We start from the raw sequence: 20,122 nt of genomic DNA on the forward strand, positions 1-20,122 counted from the left end.
TAGAGAATTCGCGATTCACGTCTCCGCTAGAACCCACCAGGGCCAGTCCCAAGCATCACACATCCTTTAGAATTCTATTTGCACCTCTAACCCGACGTGGCTTTGCATCCCGCTACTGGCATGCAAAGTACACAGTACTTGTTTCGTCCTACCCCGGCCGGTTACTTTAGTATATGGGTGTACTTGGCGAAGAATGTATTGTGTACGGAGTCAGTTACGGATTAGGTACTACCTATGCGGTGGAATGTATTATCCCCCCGCGGCAACCCAGTAACGCACCTCGGTGGGACGGAGTGCCGTCCGTGGCTGAGGACTAGCCGAGGAAGCCAAATGCTCTTCTTTGAACTTTATCAGGAGCTCGCTCGTTGATGCGCTTGCTTTTACACCGGTTTTATTTATTATTTATTATTTAAATATGTTTCTGAAAGTAGGAGATGACCTTCTCCTTGGTTTGCACACTGCAGTAGACTTGCTTGTTGGCACTCACTTGGTCTTCCTGTCGCCCCGTCGGTGGTACCTGCATCAGATAAACCCGGCCGGCGCTTCGTCTGGGTATGACGCTAGTTAGAACGATATCACTCAAGGCTGATTCATGTTTCCAGTCGAACCATTCATTACCTAAATCGCTGTTGAATCTCGCTTCGCCACCCCCCCCCCCTTCCCCATCCCTCTCTCTCTCTGCATCAAAGCACGCCAACTAGCAGGTGATGGGAATGAACAATTGCCTCGGCAGTGGTTCTAACTATCTATCTTGCGACGAAGTGAGGCACTAGAATGTAGGCAGGTAACAAGCGAAGGTACTGATGAGAGACGGATAAATCGACCCTTCTTTGTCTGCCCGTGGCATCTTGGACTGCCGGATCTTGGACGGACTTCTTTCAGCAACGCGAGCCGTCACACTCCCAGCCTACGGATGACTTGACCAACATTGTTATTGGACCGTTTGTACGCAGTGCAGTCTTTCTCATTCTTCTGAGTCCACGTTTTCAAGCTTCATCGGGCAAATTCGCCATATGGGTGCGCGTCTATGCAAGGAGCAATGGCCCTCTGCCAATTTGACCCGCGATCTTTAGCATCCGTCCCGTGACAACCGCACATTCGTTATGGAGGGTAAAGCGAGCATTGGTGTTTCGTCTTTCGGCCTTCAATGACGTCTCAACAGACACAGATTGTTGGGCCTGTCGATCAATGCCGGACTTCAAGATTCTCGCGGCTGCTGCCACTACAATAATACACTACCGTCGTCCCCTTGCACGTTGTGGACAGCCATTCACTCGCCACGGCCTGGGGGAAGGGACAAATGGACTTGCCGGGGGGATGGCTGCTTGAGCCAATGGAAGACTGAGATGGTCTCCGTCCCGTACCATACAGGTGCCGTCTTGGGTGCCTCACACTTGAGTTTTTTTTCCAGCTCTCACCCAGCAACGAATCACTACGGAACCAGGTCCGGCCCCATTCGGCCATCCATTCTCTAGCCTCCTCGGCTAGTGCCCATTTCGTAGCCCCTTGGACGGCGAGCCGCCTAAACTGGGACACTTCGTGCGACACTCCATTCGTTCACTGGCATACGCTGACGATGCTACCCTAATGTGGCTGAACCATCCAAACAGGCACAGGAACGACGAACACAATGACTGGGGCGCGCGGAGTCTTTCCTACGGCTTGTAGAGTCCCGCAGACCGATCCCACGATCGTTCCCGGCCTATGAGATCATGCTCCTCCTCCCTTCCGTCACTCACACCTCGGCGCAAACTGACCTATCTCGACGTGCAAAGCCATTTTCGTGTCGTTCTTTATCCATCTCGATTACCGTGGGGAAGAACCTGGCCACAAATTTTTATAAAAGACGCCGACTAATGCTGACATTGCCACGCGGCGCCGATTAGTGCCATCCGATGACGGGGCCTGATTCGCGGCTTTCCGCTGTTGCTCCTTCTCCTCAGCCTGGCTAGAAATGAGAAAGATGTACGGATAGCAACAACTGACAGGACAGCCAGCCCCCAAGTCGGTGCGTCAGCTGATCCACGGCCTAGGTAGCCACAGCTCATTCCTTTCCCCAGCCTGTCAACATTCATTGGCCACTGCCACTTGCCGCCGATCCTTCTCTACTTCACGCAGGCCTACATGTTTCTGTGCTCACCTGAACTTTCCAAACTCGTATCCTCTTCCGCTCATCGTTATTAGCCAGTCTGGCTCGATGGCGGGCAGACCTCGTAGCGGCGAACAATGAGAGCGAAGAGCATGCACCCTCCGATACACCTATCCAATGATGGCAAGCGAATCGTCTGCCTGCCGACCAAGCCTTATTGAGCCCTGCCAGACTAGACTAGTCTTGTTTCTGCACCTGTCAAGTTCAAGCCGGAGATTTTCCCTGAAGTGACGGCATGGTAGGTAGTGCACAAGATTTTTTTTTTGTTCCTTGATGGTGTAGGGAGCAGGACGGGGGCTGATATGATATATTCATTATCCGCCAGTCATGCGCTCGAGATATATCATAAGCTGGGAAACGGGCGCTTGTATGTCTGTATCTGACAAGACCAGACTTGGATGAACCCTTGTACCTTCCCATAGGAATAACGGAGACACCTAGGCCAGGAGCCAGATGGTCGGAAAGGGCAAGTTGCTCTGTGGACACCCTTCACCGCGACCCAGACTCTATTTTTTTTCCAGACAGATTACAGAAGCACCTACTTCTCCTGCCGACCGCCGCCGTTTGGCTAGTTGAACAATCTCGGTTTCAAGGCGTGTCCAAGAGTATCAAAGCGAGAACCATGGAGCCGGGGCTTCCTTGTCGCTCTCCTGGACAACGCTCATCTCGAGATGATAATACACGCCGACCGGGCGTTTCTTTGGGTATCGCTCGTTCTCGGCTTGCTGGAGGAGAAGATCGAGCGCGGGGCGTCGCACCGTGAGGTCGACGAGATCCATAGAACCCGCGATATCTACACCATCGAGGCCCGAAACATCGAAGGCGCAGAAGATGCTTAACCTGATTATCGCCGCGTCAAGCCGTTGACCGTGATGGAGGCCAGCATAGCTCTTGCTGTGTTACCCCCGGGTGAATAGAGCAGCTAGCAGCAAAGACTGCCAAAGAAGGCCAAAAGATCAGGAAATTTGACGATTGATGATGTGGAATATGAAGTAGTGTGCCCGTTCGAAAACCACTTAGAACCACATCTGCGGACACTTCACACGCATCATCAAGAATATGGGTGTATCTCGTGCACGAGACACAGCCAGAGAGTTTCTTCTCGAGCCCAAGGGCCCTGGCCACGTTGCTAAACAAGATCACTTGCTCTCGCCATTCTCATCTTTCCTGGGCGGGCTAGAGAGTACGCTATCTTTCAGGATACATTGTCTCTCGCCGAGGGTCCACGCCCTCCTCCCCGATTGATGTTTGTGATGCCTTTCCGTATTGCCTGGCCAGACAAAGACTTCGCAACCGGGCGAAGCAAGCCATGGTACCAGGGGCATTATGCAGTACGTTGCCCAATATCGGACCATACAACATCACTGGGCAAGAAAACTGTCTGATTCAATAGACAGCCGATGCTACCGGAACTTCTGCAATCCCCTCTTTCCAAGGTTCGATTGTTGGGTGGATGAGAGTTCTGGGCTCCCGGGTGACCGTCCCATTCTCGGGCTAGCATTCCGCATCCACGGCAGTAGAGATAACACATCCAATGGTTAGTCCTCCTTGTGCTCCAAATATCAGAATCTAGGTCGGTCGCTCAGTACGAGGCGGCGAACGCATGCTGCTGTATCTTCTTACTAGGGTTCTCCAGAAGTCATGCCATCGTTTATTTTCATCTACCTCATATCTGGCGCTCGCGATGCCACGCTTTCGTTTCGTTTCCCGGTTTTGTGCGCTGTCAATCGTCAAGTCATCAATCCCAATATCGTACAAGTACAATTCATTCCATATTCGTCAAGCTCCCTCTTCTCGTGAAAGATCCACCTCCTTGTTTGGAGTGGTACCGGCTTATTTGCGTCTTGCATAATTCGTGCTTTCGTGTCGGTAGGTTTAAACCACGAACCTGGAGATATAGTTGTCCGAGGCAATGATCCCGGTCTCGTACAATAGATCTAGCTGTCTGTGGCAGATAATATCAACTGCTGGCTATCGGTGGATTCCCTAGCCTTGCGCCACCTCGCGCCGCGTTTGATCAGTGGGCATGGGCAACAATGGCCGCATAAGTGTCATCCGGTATTCTCTCTACAATCCAGAGAGTGCGCTCAATGACCTTATCGGCCTGCAGCGAAGGGAATGAACGGAGCAGCTTGTTGGGGCTATTGCATGGTCAGTATAGCACGACGACGACGACAAAAACTTGATGGGCATCCTTGCCTTGGGGAGCTCATCAACTGATCCCGCATGCCCATCAGCTGGGCCACAATACAAAGAATGTTTAGGTGTGGTCCGTAGGCGAAGAGAAAGTCCCACAAGCGAAGCACCTCGGGCAACGGCGGGGTGCAAGCACACAAGGTCAGGACCGAGGGGAAGGCGTAAATCTCAGCCGTTAGGCCCTTGGAGTGGAGATAGCCGCTAAGCTTTGAGTCGACGGTTGCGAGAACCTTGTCGACCAAAGCCAGACCCTTATGCACACCGTCCATAGCGCCGCGTATGTAGCCGGGACACTCACGTGTGAGCAGGGTATAGAAGGCGATGAAGGCCTCAGACTCGCTCCTTGCCGCGTATAGAAAAGGCGCGGCTAGGACGTTCATCCCTTGAACGTATGTCCCCGGCTCCCCTGCATGACTGGTTTCGGAGCCTTCCGTTGTCAATGTCAGAGCTCTTGCTCGGTTCCTGGCGCTCGGCGACGAGGCCGGGTTCTGCGAGTGGGCGGTTGCTGTGGATGTCGAGCTGTCCTGCGATATAGAACTCCTGCCGGTGCTCGGCCGTTCTCTCCGCTGCTCCTCGCGCGAATCATGTAGACGCCATGCCACAGCATTGAGAAGGCGGATCAAACTGGCTTCGCTGACACGTCGTCTGAAGAGAGGATCGGTCGTGAGAGTGCGAAATGTGTCATTACGAATCTTGGAGTAGGCCGGAGAGGCACCGCGGTGGATGAGACCAAGGTAGTCGTCGGTGGGAAGGATGGGAGTGTCCAGCAGGATCAGCCAGACATAAATGCGCAAAGTTGACTGCGCGAGCCCACGTTAGTTTAGTACACGAAAAGGTGCAAAAAAGGGGGGAGCGAGGAGGGGAAGGGTGCTCTACCATGCCGTCGCTGTCGCTTTTGATGCCCTCGCTCAGAACCTTGCGGCGAGCCATGCCCAGGGCTTCAACAGTATCTCCGTTGGGCGGACCCTCTTTTATGAGTTGCTGAAGAGACATGGTGGCATACTTCGGATTAATGCCCATCATGCTACGCTTGCTGGAGGCCATGGCAGTCATGTGATGGGCCACCGGAGCCGGCGCATCGCTGTTGGATCGTCCTCGAGTGTGTCGAACCATTGTGGAAGAGGCACTCGGATCTCGGCGCGTCGGAGAAATATTCCGCTGCGTCAAGCGCTGTTGCGCAATCAATGAGGGCTGATGCTGGGGCTGCAGTTGGAGGGCGGCCTTGGACCCCAGGTTGTGCGCCGACTGCAGTTTACGGAGACGATGCGTTCGCGGCGAGGGCGGCGGGAGCAATTCGGTCGTCATGGCTTGAGATTGCCCAAAAGCGTGCGCCGGAGAGTCGAATGGGTCTATTGTTGGACTCGACGACATCTTGGCGACTGGTAAGGGAGAGGTCGACAGCTACGTTCACGTTGGGTCTGTGGAGGATTACAATCGATTATACGAAAATAAAAACAACAAAGGCAGGGCAAGGCAAGGGGTCGAAAGACGGCCAGAACGAGAGAGAGAGAGACAGGAAAAGAGGGTGGGGAAAAAAGAAGAAGAAGAGGAGGCGACTATAGGCGTAGCGAGGTGTCGAACACCTCGTGGGCTACTATTTTTGGCCCAGGGCGGGGGGAAGAGGAGGTTGGTGATTCTGGTCTTGGTGGTGTCGTTGGCAAGCATTGCAGGTGTTGGCGGCTTGGTGTTGCTTTCTGACTAAGGCGTACCTGTTGCCCGGGGAGCACTCGCGACTGCCAACCGCCGTGTTTTTTCGCGTTCCAGCGTCGTCCTCTTGGCCATTCGGTGCACTTCCACCGCCGACTGGGCCAACACACTCGTTTATCAGCTTTAATGGCCACTCATTCATTCGGCGTTGTCTAAGTTTAAGAGGGCTGAACGAAAAGGATTCCTAACAACGCCTTGTTCTTGGAGACAAGGATTCGGCCTGAATTAACCAAGATTATAATAACCGATAATACTACCAACACTTTGTTGGGAGGGGCCAATGAGCAAGAATGCGCAATCCATAGGAATTAACAAATCGGTTGTTCGGCGAATAATATGGGCGGTAGGCAATCCGTTCATGCCTGGATGAGGATTCACTTGCTGCGCCATAGTTCATTTTGGACTAAGCTTTTAGCCACAAGCCAAGATGCAAGCCACACAAACCCCGATAAGATCGGATGTTCCGAACTCTGGACCACAGCAGATATTCCGCATCGGGACGGAAACTCCATCCAGCGATAGGAAATGCCTACCTACTATGTATTATGTCAGCGCATGTCGCAACCTTGTCGTCACGGGTGCCACAGTGTATCTGGGTTGTTGGCCGCCGACTACGTAAGCTGAAAGCTAAGCCTACCTGCCTACCCAGGTAGGCGGATTTTCGTACAGGTATCCGTACCTACGCAGTAGGTATGACGTTTGACGACCCGTACGGATCCCGCTAGCAACCGCATATGCTTTTCACTGTCTGGTTCGCTTGCCCAATGGCCATCACAGGTTGCAACACACTGCGCTCCGCGGAGTTTGGCCATCTACAAATCTGCTGTCGGAGGATCAAGGGGCAACCTGGTCCGGAAATCATGTTGGCAAAGCTTTGCACCACACCTGGCCAAACCAGCAGCCACTCCAAGAAGGGTCCAACCAACCAGGCAGAGCATCTCCGCACCCTCTCACCCCACTACACTATTTCATCACCTCAAACCAGGGTGCTATTGCACCATCGCCAGGTTGCCGAAGCTGAAGCTTACTGGTCAGAGTAGTTGGTGCTGGGCTCAAAGCGGCAGTTCTTTGGAGACTCGTTCCTCCGCCGTGGAACTCTGTTGCACAACTGGGAACAGCCGCACAGTGTTGTACATACCTATTAATTATTAAGCAGTGGTGTGCGTACCTCGTCTGACCATCAGCTTCCCGAGTTCTGATTTTCCAGCATCTCCATAATACTGCAACTGAACAAGGCATTACTTACTCCATCACCATGACTGACGACATTCAGGTTCTCCGCCAGGCGAATCCCGAGCTTTCTCTACTCCGTCGTCTACAAAGCATAGTAATTGCGAGTTGAGTCGAGCGCAGGACGAGAACGAAAGGGGGGTCGCGCAACTACCTCTGTGAGACCGCAGCTCACATGGTCCGTTCCCCCACGCGATATGCTTCGCCCATGGCGCTTAATGAGAAGTTTGCGGTCATCCCGTCCGAAAGCCATTCCCGCAGGTCCCTCCCTCCTGTGGGTATAAGATAATCGGGCTCGCAGCAATCAATCCCTGGCCCCCATCGACCGACCCCACTAAGCTTTGAAAGGCAAAGACTCGATGGCGACATCGCCCCGGTTTCTATGTGTGTACACTACAGATATTGCGGGAGGAGTGCGGATACCACCACCGACAAAGATCTTTTGACTGACACCAGCATTCTCGCCTATTAAACCCGCGCTATCGGCCCTTAGACGTTTGGCTTTTATGAATTGAGCCACACCCTGTCAGGATTTTCTCCTTGTCGCCGTCGTTCCCTCCTAGGCTCTTCTGCAACGCTCATTTCTTGGCTGCCGCCGTCATCCGTCATCCGGAGCCACATCTCTTGGCCCACGAGATCCATCGTCTTGTCCACCGGGAGTGCCAAAGAGCCTCTCTTGGCACCCCACTACAGAAGTCTCTGTAGTCGATTAAAAGCTTGTCTGCCGGCCTCTCTCGGCTTGTCTTCAAGAGCTTAGAAGAGCCTCCAAAGTCTTGAAGAGCTTCTGTTTCAGTCGCACAACCTCACTGGCAAGAACCCGGACCCCAGAGCTCGCCACCGTGTCGGCCTTGGACCAACTAGTGTCCTTTCGCTCGATTGCGCGATCTCGCAAGGACTTTTTTTCTTCTTTTTTTCTGGCGGTGTCAACTTCTCGCCTCCTGCCTTAAATCGCTTACCCTGTCGAGGTTTGTAGACCGGAACCGATCTAGTCACCGCTTGCGACATCAGCTTTTGCAAATTACACCCCCCGGATCTCATTCTGATAGCCCACCGGCGAGCACCCAATCCCACGGGTGACTCGTGTGGACTCAGCTCTGTGGCACGGCGATTAGCCCGGCGACTCCTATATATTCCTTGAACGCCTTAGCCCAAGGAAGATCCAGCTTTCGATCCCGGCTTGCGACTGTAACTGCGTGCTCGACGAAAAAGAAACAATCACCTTAGGGGTTTTGTTCCTTTCTTTCTCCAAACGCTCTTCAACCGATTCGATCACAATGCCGAGCACGAGCACCAAGATTGGCCATGGCCTGGCCAAGGTCTTGGGCATCAAGCTCGAGAAACCCCAGAATGAGGAGATGCTCCGCGGCGAATCCGTCTTTTCGGTCCAGTCGTCTGACACGTTCGTTGAGGAGGAGCCTACAACTGCCGAATGGTTTCTCGAACTCTTGCCCGACGGCCAGCAAGCCCTTGACTACCTCCGCTCTTTGTTTCCCTTCCTTAACTGGATTGGGCACTACAACATGCAATGGTTCCTTGGCGATCTGGTTGCCGGTGTCACCGTTGGCGCTGTAGTCGTGCCGCAAGGTATGGCTTATGCTTTGCTCGCAAAGCTTGACCCTCAGTTCGGTCTCTACTCGTCTTTCATGGGTGTCGTCATCTACTGGTTCTTTGCTACGTCTAAGGATATCACCATAGGCGTACGTTCAACTTCTCAAGAAAACAAGAGTCGTACGTTTTGCTAACACAATGCAGCCTGTGGCCGTCATGTCAACTGTCGTGGGTAACTTGATTACGGATGTACAAAAAGACTTCCCACAGTATGAAGGTCACCAGATTGCATCGGCTTTGGCTATCATTGCTGGTGCCATCATCCTCTTCATCGGTCTGATCCGCATGGGCTGGGTTGTCAACCTGATTTCCTTGACCTCATTGTCGGCTTTTATGACCGGTTCCGCCATTAGCATTGCCGTCGGCCAATTAGCCACATTGATGGGTATCAAGGGCGTCAATACTCGAGATGCCACCTATCTTGTCTTCATCAACACTCTCAAGAACTTACCCAAGACGAAGATGGATGCTGCTATGGGCCTTACCGCCCTTGCGATGCTTTACCTTCTTCGATCTATCTTCACAACGCTCGCGAAGCGACACCCCCAGAAGTCGAAGCTCTTCTTCTTCCTTTCGACTCTGCGAACGGTCTTTGTCATCCTTCTCTACACCATGATCAGCTGGTTGGTCAACATGAACAGGCGGTCACACCCTCTGTTCAAGATCTTGGGAAATGTTCCTAGAGGTAAGTTGCGGAATGTATCTAAACTTATGAAATCCCTGACTAACTAGTCACCCAGGGTTCCAGAATGTCGGCACTCCGAAGATCGACACCAACCTTATTAGTGCCTTCCTCCCCTTCTTGCCAGCCAGTGTCATCGTCTTGGTTATTGAGCATGTTGCCATCTCAAAGTCCTTCGGTCGTGTTAACAACTACACCATCAACCCCTCCCAGGAGTTCGTTGCCATCGGCGTCACGAATGTCATCGCACCCTTCCTTGGCGGCTATCCATCCACGGGCTCCTTCAGCCGTACAGCCATCAAGTCCAAGGCCGGCGTCAGGACTCCTTTCGCCGGTGTCATCACCGGTCTCCTCGTCCTACTCGCCATTTACGCCTTGACAGCAGTGTTCTTTTACATTCCTAGCGCTTCCCTTGCTGCAGTCATCATCCACGCCGTCGGAGACTTGATCACGCCGCCCAACACCGTCTACCAGTTTTGGCGCGTGTCTCCTCTCGAAGTCGTCATTTTCTTCATCGGTGTCTTCGTCACCGTCTTTTCGTCCATCGAGAATGGCATCTATACTACCGTCTGCATCTCCGCTGTGCTGCTTCTATGGCGTATATTGAGAGGTCAGGGACGCTTCCTTGGCAAGGTCAAAATTCACTCCGTTGTAGGCGATCATGTTATCGGCGAGGACCACAGGCAAGTCATTGGCGAGTACGGAACCTTCAGCGCTAGCGACAACGCGGCGCGCAACGTCTTCTTACCCATTGATCATGGCGACGGATCCAACCCCGAAGTCACTCTCGACAGTCCTTACCCCGGCATCTTCATCTACCGCTTTTCCGAGGGCTTTAACTACCCTAATGCCAGCCATTCCCTCGAATACCTTACTGATTATATTTTTGCACGGACTCGCCGGACGAACATGGAAGCTTACGGGCGTCTTGGTGACCGACCTTGGAATGATCCCGGCCCATCGCGCAAGGCAAAGATTGCGCAGGCTCAGATGCACGAGGAGGAGAACAGGCCAACGCTCAAGGCGATCATCCTCGACTTCAGCTCCGTCAATAACGTTGACTTGACTTCGATCCAGCAGCTCATTGATGTCCGTAACCAGCTCGATCGCTACGCCGCCCCGGACAAGGTGAACTGGCACATTGCCTGCATAAACAACAGATGGACCAAGAGAGCGCTTGTCGCCGCTGGTTTCGGCTACCCCGTTGACCGGAGCGACGGCCTACAGCACCAGTGGAAGTCCATCTTCAGCGTCGCTGAGATTGGTGGCTCAGACTCTGCCGCCGCTGCGGCGGAGAAGGAGGCCAACGAGAAGCAAATATCGTCCCACGGCAAGTCATCAAGAGCCGTGGACGAAGAAGTCGGCAAGGACAGCGGCGCATACGATCAGATCGACCCCGTCTCCTTGGGCTCCCAGAAGGATGCCGGTCGGAAACGGAGGGGAGTCGTCGTTCACGGTCTCAACAGGCCGCTGTTCCATGTCGACTTGACAAGCGCGTTGCAGAGTGCCATCGCAAACAGCGAGGGTAGGGGTCATGCCGACGACGAGGCCGGGCCCAAGAGCCCGGGCAGCTCGAGTGATTAAATGAAGGTTTGCGACATAGGATTAGCGATTGATACCCTAGGTAGGAAAGCGTTTGTTACGTAGGTATGAAGTGGGGGAGAGAAAAGCTCGGTGCAGTCATGATCAGGCACACAGAGCTGTTGTGCATACATATAGAGCAGAGCATAGCTCTTATTCTTTCGACGTAATGTCATGAATTTGTAAATTACATGTTTCGTCAATCTTTTCGTGATGTAAACCTCTGCCATATCAGCTTCGTTTTACTTGATACTGTCCTGCAATCCTGGGGTTCCGAATTGCAAGCTTTTGTCTACATAAAAGACACACTCTTTAATAATCATAGCAGCTGCGGTTTCAATGAGCGATCTTTTTGTTATTAACTTCTTCGAGAGACCGGACGAGACTCTTGAGTTTCCCAATTAGGATGGTTGTACCTATGTCCTAGGCGGATAGTGGAAAGGTGATGACATATGTTGCTTTGGAAACACCGACAACCACCGACATGTGGCCTATGGAAAGACGGAGGCGGTCATGGCGCTACACACTTCTACGACATTCTCTTTCGGGTCTATTATATCATCCCATTGAACGCAGTAGTAGGTACTTCCCGGTACCTTTTGCGTTTGCCTTGTCTGGTCTGAAGAGCACACCCACACAAGATTGGCAGGACCGGGAAGAGACGTCTGAGAAAAAAGTACCAGCTGCTGCCTAACCTAGTATGCCAATCATGTATATATGCTGCTCGAACCAGAGAACTAGCATGCGTTTTGCCAGGATATTTGTTGAGAACGGATTCCGCAAGGGCCATCTTATGTGAGAGGTGAAGTCACCCTCCCTGGTCGTGCAAAGTAGAGTAACTAGGGCATAGCCTCGATCCATTTCTCGAAAACACCCAAGACGTCGACAGCCAATGTCGGAAGTCTGTCATATGATAATCAGCCACTTGCTCCAACAACAGGCAACCTCGCACAGAGACGAATGATAGCAACATGCGTCACGCCCGTATCCTCTCCGGAGGTTGCTGAGCCCCGAGAATAGGCCACATAGGCGCGATGGCCGCTTACCCTGGCGATGGCTCGACGTTCGTAGCCATATCAAGAGTACTCAAGACGATACTATGAATAAATAACCCTTTCATCACACGTGCAGGGTCTCTGCCCAATGACCGGGACAGCCCCTTTGACCCTGGTTGTCTGCCCCAAAAAGCCGTTGAAGCTTGGCCTTGCAAGCACAGTCGGTTGGTCCGTCGAGGCCCCTGCAGTCATCAGGCACAAGAGATGGATGGAAATTCAATGGTTTGAGTCGGTCGACGCCGGCTAACTTGATTGGACGATGACCGCGAACGCCGAAGAGGAAGTTTGGGTCGATGATGTCCATCGAGGCTGACAGGCCAAGACTGCAGCGACTAGCTCGAGTCTCTCGAGCAGACCACCCAGAGGCCTCTTCATACCGTCATTTGGCATCCAGCAGCAAGGCACCCCGAGCGGTATAGCCAACAGGTTGGATCTAAAGAAAGAAGAAAGCCTTGTGAGGTGGTTATGACGGCCGGAGGAAGCATAGCAACAATAGCGAAAAAAGGCCGCATTTTCGATGCGGCCTACGATGCGGCCCGAAGAAGGCTGTGGACGTTCAGAGGAGGCTCCGATTCTCTTAAAGTCATCCTGGAAGTGGAGCCATTCGCGACGCGGCCGCATAACCGGCCGGCCCGTTCGGCGGCCAACTCGGGGGCTGTGATTCCCCTTTATGGTGTAGTCCCGGTGGGGTACCAGCGGCCCGTTTGTGCGGCCCAAAGGAAACAGTCATGGAAGGGGAGGAAACCAGTTGGAGGAAGGCCGCCTGTGATGGCGGGCGCCCACCCCCTGACCCGTCATTACGGCTTTTCGCCAATGAGAGGTGTACGGAGGCTGCGAGTGGTGGCTGATGCTTCCCTTCGTGGGCGAACCGGCAGAAAAGGCTGAATGAATGGAAGATGGGGAAATGGAGGGCAAGGGAGGGAGCTACGGGGAACATCCCTTTGGCGTCGGCCGTGCGGAGGGTTCCGTCTTCGAAATAACCCCACATTAAGTTCTTCATCTGGCAGGGGTGGGAGGGGGGAAGGAGTGTCCACCTTCGACCGCAACTAGTAGTATGCTCCCCTACCGACTCAACTTCGACTTCGCACCATTTCATCGACCAACAATTTAATGAATCATCGCACTCTGGCGAACCACAATCCAGGAGCTCGAGACCAGTTGTCAATTGACAGCCACAATGTCACCGCCCTCCTTCTCCACCCCGCCGTACGCTGCCTGATGAGCTGTACCCAAGAAGAGCTCTCCGGACATCGCCATCTTATTCATGCATCGTAGCTTTTTGCCATACCCTGGGCAAAGGCCGGAACCTTGCCCCACGCACAAAGTCCTCGATGCGAGAGCCTTGAAGTTCTATCGTCGCAACCACCCCGTGTGGAGTTTCACAATCTCAAACTCTCTCCCAACTTTAGCCAGCTTCCGCCGCCTTCCGAGATGACCTTGTTTACGTATGCCGCGTCAGTTTAGATCTGCACTTGCCTGGGCGACCTCCCACACGCTCGCATTCCATCCTGTTCTCGCACGGTACCGAGATGGCGGACCCCGGACCAGGGTTCAGGCGCAAAGGCAAATGGAAATGGAAAGTGGAATTGGTTCTAGAAGGTGATCTGACCAGCCCTCACGAGTCTGTGGGTGCCAGATCGGCAAGTAGCTGTTCTTTCTTCCATGGGTTTTCCTGCTTGCTACCCCCCTCCCCTTTCCATGCTCCAAACAGCCCACCCTCTGGGACTTGGATGCTCGCCAGTCATAGCCGAGAACTTGACCGGGTCCTGTTCAGCTTCATCTTCCTCTCCTTCACTCCCACCCCTGTTTCCCGACCATATCCAACCTCGCCAACTCGCCATGGATCTCTGGGCCTCTAGGTCTGATCATCGTTGGCCTCACTCCGCCCCCCTTTCCATCATCCCTTGTCATCTGAACTTGAGCTCTATAAGTAACCACATGTCATATCACCATGGAGACCCCTTCTTCGCTCACAGCCTCCCTGAAACATATAGAACTATATTGCTCCTTCGCCTGATCAATGTCTTCCTCCTCACCTCCCGCTCCTGTATCAAGATTCAGAGAGCTTTCTCTCGGGAAAAAAATGCCTACTACAACCAGAGCCCAAGCACACCGGCAGTCCCTCGGCGACGTCATCTCTGACCGCGATGTCGATGACGAAAGCTCCAGCTCCGAGCCCGAGACGGATTCAGATTCCTCCCTCGTAGACGACGATGACCCTTCCGTCGTCCGATCCCCCTCACGACTGACCTATAGAATCGACAGGCTCTCCGCTGACGCCCGCCTGCGCGTCCGCGAGGCCTTTAGGGACCCGCCCCGTCTCTCCCTGCAGTACAGTCGCCTTCGGGACGATGTTTACGCCTTTCAGATGACCGAGATGGTGCCCCGCTCCATCCGCATAGGAGCCCCCGGCAGCCCCTTCGCGACGCCCCGTTGCTCTTGTTTTGAGCAACAGCAGAAGAATGGCGTCCCTTGCAAACACCTCCTATGGCTTCTGGACCAGCTCGTCAAGCAGACGCTGTACGACCATGACCCGACCTCTCCACTGACCATGACCACGGAAGGCTACCCGGAGGAGATCGGCGATCCCTTCTCAACCATCTCGCACTTCCACCTGGACGTCCTGGCGGACGGCCTCCGCTGCGATGTCGTTCCTCCGGAACCGGGGAGGGAGGGCTCAGGGGACTCTGGCTCTGACCCTGACTCTGACGGCGACACAGAGGAGCACCCAAACCCGCACCGTGTCCAGGAGGCCCGCGAACTTCTTTCTGCTGTTGCCGCTTGCTCCCCGGAAGGCTACCGCCCAGATCTCTTCTCCGACCCGCCGCACACAGGCAAGAAGCGCGTGAAGCGCCACGACCTTGAGAGCACAATCTTCCGCATGCTCCTTGACAACAACGAGTTCTTCCACTACTTCCTCTCCCAGACACGCTCCACCGACCCCGTGAACGATCCCTTCCGCAAGCTCACCCGGCGTGTCGACCGTGTCCTGCGCAAGCTGGACATCTGGGCCTCTTCCTCCTCTTCCTCCTCACTATCACTTCCGACGGCAGGAGCATCAGCGGAAGGCCCTCCCGATGTGTCCTGGGCCGCCCGTCACATCACGGGTGTCGTGGGCCTTATCCGCACCGCAATCTTCAAGCGTGACCGGCCCCTAGAACCCCGGGAGCGCACCAGCGCCGCCCGCGCCCTCGTCCACATCCTCGCCGCCGTCGTCGAGCGCAACCGCGACTTCGTGGGCCCCCGGGGGGCCGCGACGGCCGCCGCGACATCCCGCCGCGATCGGAACCTCTACCTCCGTCTCGTGGGCGATCGTGACGATGACTTCGTCCTCGGCGTTCTGAACCTCCTGCCGCCCGACGCCGCCGCTCAGTTCCTGCATAGCCTCGAGGACACATTGGACCGTTTAGGCATCAACGGCGCGCCAGCCTCGTACGTTGGAAAGTTCCGCTCTCTCATCTCTCGTCTGAGGAGGGCTGGTGGCAGTGGCGGTGGCAACGGCGACGGCGGCATCGATGATGGCGCCTCCTCCTCGATGGGTGCGGGCTCAAAGCGTCAAGGCCAAGGCCACGGGTATGGCCGGGGATCTAAGAGGATGAAGTAACGCAGCGGGATAAAGATTTCTCTTCGAGGCAGCGGGAGAGGCGGTCCGGGATAATGTTCCGGGTATGGCGAGGACGGGCTTCCCCACCAGGCTTCGACTTCCTCTGGGTGTCCGTGACACTCTTTCCCCTAGCCAAAGCTTTTGCTTTGGTTCTCCTTTGCTTTCCTTCTCTCCACATACTTTTTGTTCCTTCTCATTTTGTACTCTTTTAGACTATCCGCCCCCTATGTAGATTCTTCTCCTTGACGCGAAGCCTTGCGATATCCACTTGGCTGGGCAAGTCACGGCTTCGGCGTTTTGGGGTTTGCTCCATCTGCAAAACAATACCATTTTTCATCTTGGACAGATTACAGTGTTTCCTCTTGGTTGTACATGATTAGAGTCGCCCCCCCTTCCGCCGCCAACCCATTACAGGCACTCAAATTTCATTGCGTAGCTTGTTGAGCTCGTCCAGTACCTCTTGTAGACTTGGTCTGTCAAAGTGATTCTCATCCCACTCCCCTGTCGATTTCGAATTCTCTCTCATGGCCAGGAACGCTTCTGCCCACGCTATCTCTCTCTTCCACCACGTCGCCGCAGCCGTGCGGATGTCCCCCGGATCGGCCATTTTTTCGCAATCCTTGAACACCAGCCTGCTGCCATCTCTGCTGATTTGGTTCCCCAACGTGGCTCGACGACCACTGGTACACCGGTCGATTAGTGACCTTAATTTTGTCGGTGTCCTCAGATAAGCTGGAAAGTCGACTTCTGCCTCCCATCGATAAGACTGCCAAACAGCAGCTTGCTGCGGAGCACTAGCGCCCTCAAAGATACACCACAATACCCTTCCAAGCATATACACCTCGGCGGCCTCCTGCTCTTTCGGACTGAGGCATGCCCAACAAATATTGTATCCGTCGGCGGGGTTCGTGTACTCCTCTCTGTTCTGTAGGGCCTCGAAATTAGGGCACATGCGCCTCAGTATCTCAGCGTATTTATCCTTGACGTCGTCCGGAATATCCTCGTCAGTGGCCAGCAAGCGGATGTACTCGATAGCATTGATTTCAGGGGAGGCAAACTCGCACCATACCCCACGCTGCTCGAAGTCAACCATGATGGCATCTCCATCCTTGGACATGACGACATTGTCGAGACGAAGGTCCGGGTAAAATGTGCCAGAGGTTTTGCGGTGATGCAACACACCCGAGGTAATTTGTATGGACCACTTGAATTGTTCAGCGGGGGAAAACGTGTTGTGGATTCTTTGGAGTGGCACGATGTCTCTCATGGTACCATGACGGTGATACTCGAGCGTGAAACCGACGACGGCTATCTTGCTACCAAAGCTGCATCGCTTCGTGACGAGGCGGGCTGGTCGTGACATAACGTTTGGATGTGGCTTCGCTGACAGCAACAGCTTGAGTTCGTGATACAAATACTTGGTGTAACTCGTCAAAGTCTTGAGAATCCAAAGGCGATCATGAATTCGGACAAGACACACACTGTCATGGATCTGCTCGACAACGTGAACATCGAAGATGTCGATGCATTCTGGCAGTTGGACTGTAGTACCCCACATATCAGCCAAGGCAGACGCCGAAAGCAATTGTCGTTCCAGGTAGTAAGTTGGCGCAACGTCAATTTCCATGGCTCTGATATCCAGAGCTAGAGTTTTGAATACGATACGAGATCCGAATGGTACGGAGGTGAAGAGTGCTTCTGGTTCTGGTAGAGATTTCGTCCAAAATTGCAAAGCGCGAAGCATGTGCTTGGATATGTTGAGTTCTTGAACCCGAGCTCGGTCCTTGGTGTGGAAGGCCATATCCAAGTCGAGCAGCTGTCGAATTTCATACGGCTGACTTGACTGCTCCGGAATAAAGGCATCTATGCGGATGGGCGGTACGCAGCGAAGAAATAGCGGAATAACGTAGAATTGGGTCCCTAGTCCTGTGCAGCCATCGATACGCCATAGAGGATCCGGAAGATGGTCGAGGCTGTCTACGCGGTTCTTGGGATTCAGCTGAGAAGCCTCCCAACCCGCTGGCGGCAACTGAAATGAACCGCCGCCACCGTCATGGTTCGCACGAACCTGAAAGGCTTCAGAGAAGGCTGCCGTGGGATGAACGATATCGTGTATTATATCCGACCCCAACTCCATTTTGTTTCCCCTTTCCGATAACAGTGAGTTGAGGTTGGCAGCGTATGAATTCAGTAGAACGTGAGTAGAACCCCGTAGCAGCAAAACAAGCCCTTCGGTGGTAACTGGTAGGAAAATGCCTGATAGACAGCGGGGCGATATGGCACAAGACGCCCAAGGTTCTATCTAAGCTTATGCGTTCAAGTTGCTCATGTCATTGACAAGCTCCCCCGAGAAGGGGGGGGTGGGGAGGTGAGCTGGGTACCTAATCGACCGACTCGGGATGTGACCGTGGACGTGGGGATCCTCAAAGACAATGCCGGGTCTTATTTGTGTGTTGCGTTCGTGCAGTGTAGCCGCAGCTGGAGGCCTGGTTGGGAACAATGCCGTGCGATTGGTCGAGGAGAAGGATTGATGGTGCTGTCGGGGTTGGAGAGGGGAAAAAAAGGGTGTTGGTTGGCTCCGACAAGGCTACTTGTGGGAGGAAAATGAGAGATATGATAAAAAGTCCATGTGTTGTGTCATAGCGAGACTGGTAGGTTGGCAGGCTGGCATATGTGTGTTTGGTGAGTGTAGGTATGTGGCGGGCTTCTCCTGCTTCCTTCCTCTTCCTTGGAGACAGGCCAATTGCATTTACCGAGGCAGCCGTCGCCCCACTAGCTTGTACCGGCCGTTGCGAGTGCCTCACGGCTCAAGAGGGGAAAGGATTACCGGGGGCAAAAGTACAGGCAGGAGGGAGAAAGTGCACTTCCCCGCTTGCTCCTTTCTTGCTGTCGAAGAATGAGAAGGTAGAATCTCTTGGAGACGGACTCTCGGGTTGCATCAGAAAGAAGAAAAAAAAAGGAAGAAGGAGTATTCAGTAGAGTAACGTACCTAGATAGAGTCGGCACCCATGTGCCGTTTCACAGGTCTTTCTTTTTCCCAGGCTGTTTCCTTGGTCTCAGCGGTTCGTCGCGGCCCAGTTTTTGCTTTTTCCTCTTCTATCTTCCTTTTTCCTTTCTAGGGTAAACCTCGTCTGGTAGGTCTCCTAAAGGTGGCGTACGTACCGTGGCAAGATCGTTTGCTGGAGGAGCTAAGCGTTTCGGAGCACAAGGCGACAGAAATCGACCGTCAGCTACATGTGCTCTCGCTCAGGAAGTCAGTTCGTCTCACGTATCACATTCGTTCTGCCAACCTATATGTGCCGAAAGCGCGGCAGACATGATGCGAGTCTGTGTAGTAGGCGGTAGCTAAGGTAGGCAGGTGATATGTGATTACGGCCTCCTTACGGCCGCGCGACCAAACTGCCTGGGGCTGGCATCCGACAGACGCTCGAGATGGGTGCCGCCGCTGCAACCTCAAACGATGCTCAGATCAGGAACGTGGGGCATGGGTAGTGCGGAATGCCCCGTGCGGGTAACCCAACTTGATGTAGGGTGAGGATAAGGAGATTGTGCATATCAGGAAGGCAGTATCAGGACCGGTGAAGTGAGAGCGACTCGATCCCTTGGTAGGCTCGGTACCTTGTCTCCAGCTCTAGGCAGGTTGGTACGTTATCGCCAAATAAGCCATGCCAACCGGTGAACCGGGAATCGGTCATGTCATGGCTTGTTCTTGGTCGCTCAACTCCAAAGGGGTAGGGCAAGACTTTCAGATATGGCCAATCATGCTTGCTGGCCCTTCCGTCGGTGAGATAGACGGCGCCCTACTGGTGTATGTAAAGACGGAGGAAGTATCTGTAAACAGGAGGAACAGGAAGGGACGGGACGCGCCATCCCTCATCCTCATCCATCTAGATGCTGTATTCGTACCTATAACGTCGCAGCGTCTCATTGAGAAGGAACGTACCTTTGCAAACCACCTACCTGACCAGTCGTATATCATTTGCTACCGACCTAGGTACCTTGAGATCCTCCCGACATGTTACAGCCGCACGTAAACTAGTATACCTGGGTTGCCCTCCAATGCGCTTTTCGAATTTGCGGGAAGGTACCCATCCTCCACATCTTCCTGCCCCTTAGGATTCCAGGTTCCCGAGCCATACATAGCTAGTTGTCTTAGCTAAAGGGGGCGTGTTTCGTCGTCGGATCAAAGTACCAGGAACAATTTTGCCTTCCACGTCGTTGATACCCGCGCGCTAACGACGCACGAACTTACTGCTTCTCCTCCCGTCTCATTGTGCCTTCGCGCTGTCACTGGAAGCTTTGACACTGCA

General features: G+C 53.8%; 4 protein-coding genes across 4 annotated transcripts; 2 read left to right on the forward strand and 2 right to left on the reverse strand.

Annotated features, from left to right (window-relative positions):
• Positions 1-4,166: 4,166 nt before the first annotated feature.
• On the reverse strand, positions 4,167-5,650 carry GLRG_04407 (TBC domain-containing protein; the record flags this gene model as incomplete). The annotated part of the gene is made up of 3 exons (XM_008095092.1): positions 4,167-4,290; positions 4,367-5,145; positions 5,222-5,650. 3 exons carry the CDS (start codon positions 5,648-5,650, stop codon positions 4,167-4,169), a joined length of 1,332 nt encoding a protein of 443 aa, XP_008093283.1.
• Positions 5,651-8,556: 2,906 nt separating this feature from the next.
• Positions 8,557-11,156, forward strand: GLRG_04408 (sulfate permease; the record flags this gene model as incomplete). The annotated part of the gene is made up of 3 exons (XM_008095093.1): positions 8,557-8,979; positions 9,035-9,575; positions 9,631-11,156. 3 exons carry the CDS (start codon positions 8,557-8,559, stop codon positions 11,154-11,156), a joined length of 2,490 nt encoding a protein of 829 aa, XP_008093284.1.
• A 3,135-nt stretch (positions 11,157-14,291) lies between these two features.
• On the forward strand, positions 14,292-15,812 carry GLRG_04409 (SWIM zinc finger protein; the record flags this gene model as incomplete). The annotated part of the gene is made up of 1 exon (XM_008095094.1): positions 14,292-15,812. One exon carries the CDS (start codon positions 14,292-14,294, stop codon positions 15,810-15,812), a length of 1,521 nt encoding a protein of 506 aa, XP_008093285.1.
• Positions 15,813-16,230: 418 nt separating this feature from the next.
• Positions 16,231-17,949, reverse strand: GLRG_04410 (uncharacterized protein; the record flags this gene model as incomplete). The annotated part of the gene is made up of 1 exon (XM_008095095.1): positions 16,231-17,949. The coding sequence occupies one exon, from the start codon at positions 17,947-17,949 to the stop codon at positions 16,231-16,233; it is 1,719 nt and encodes a 572-aa protein (XP_008093286.1).
• Positions 17,950-20,122: the final 2,173 nt, after the last annotated feature.

Source organism: Colletotrichum graminicola (assembly GCF_000149035.1).
Source record: "Colletotrichum graminicola M1.001 genomic scaffold supercont1.14, whole genome shotgun sequence".
NCBI lineage: Eukaryota > Fungi > Ascomycota > Sordariomycetes > Glomerellales > Glomerellaceae > Colletotrichum > Colletotrichum graminicola.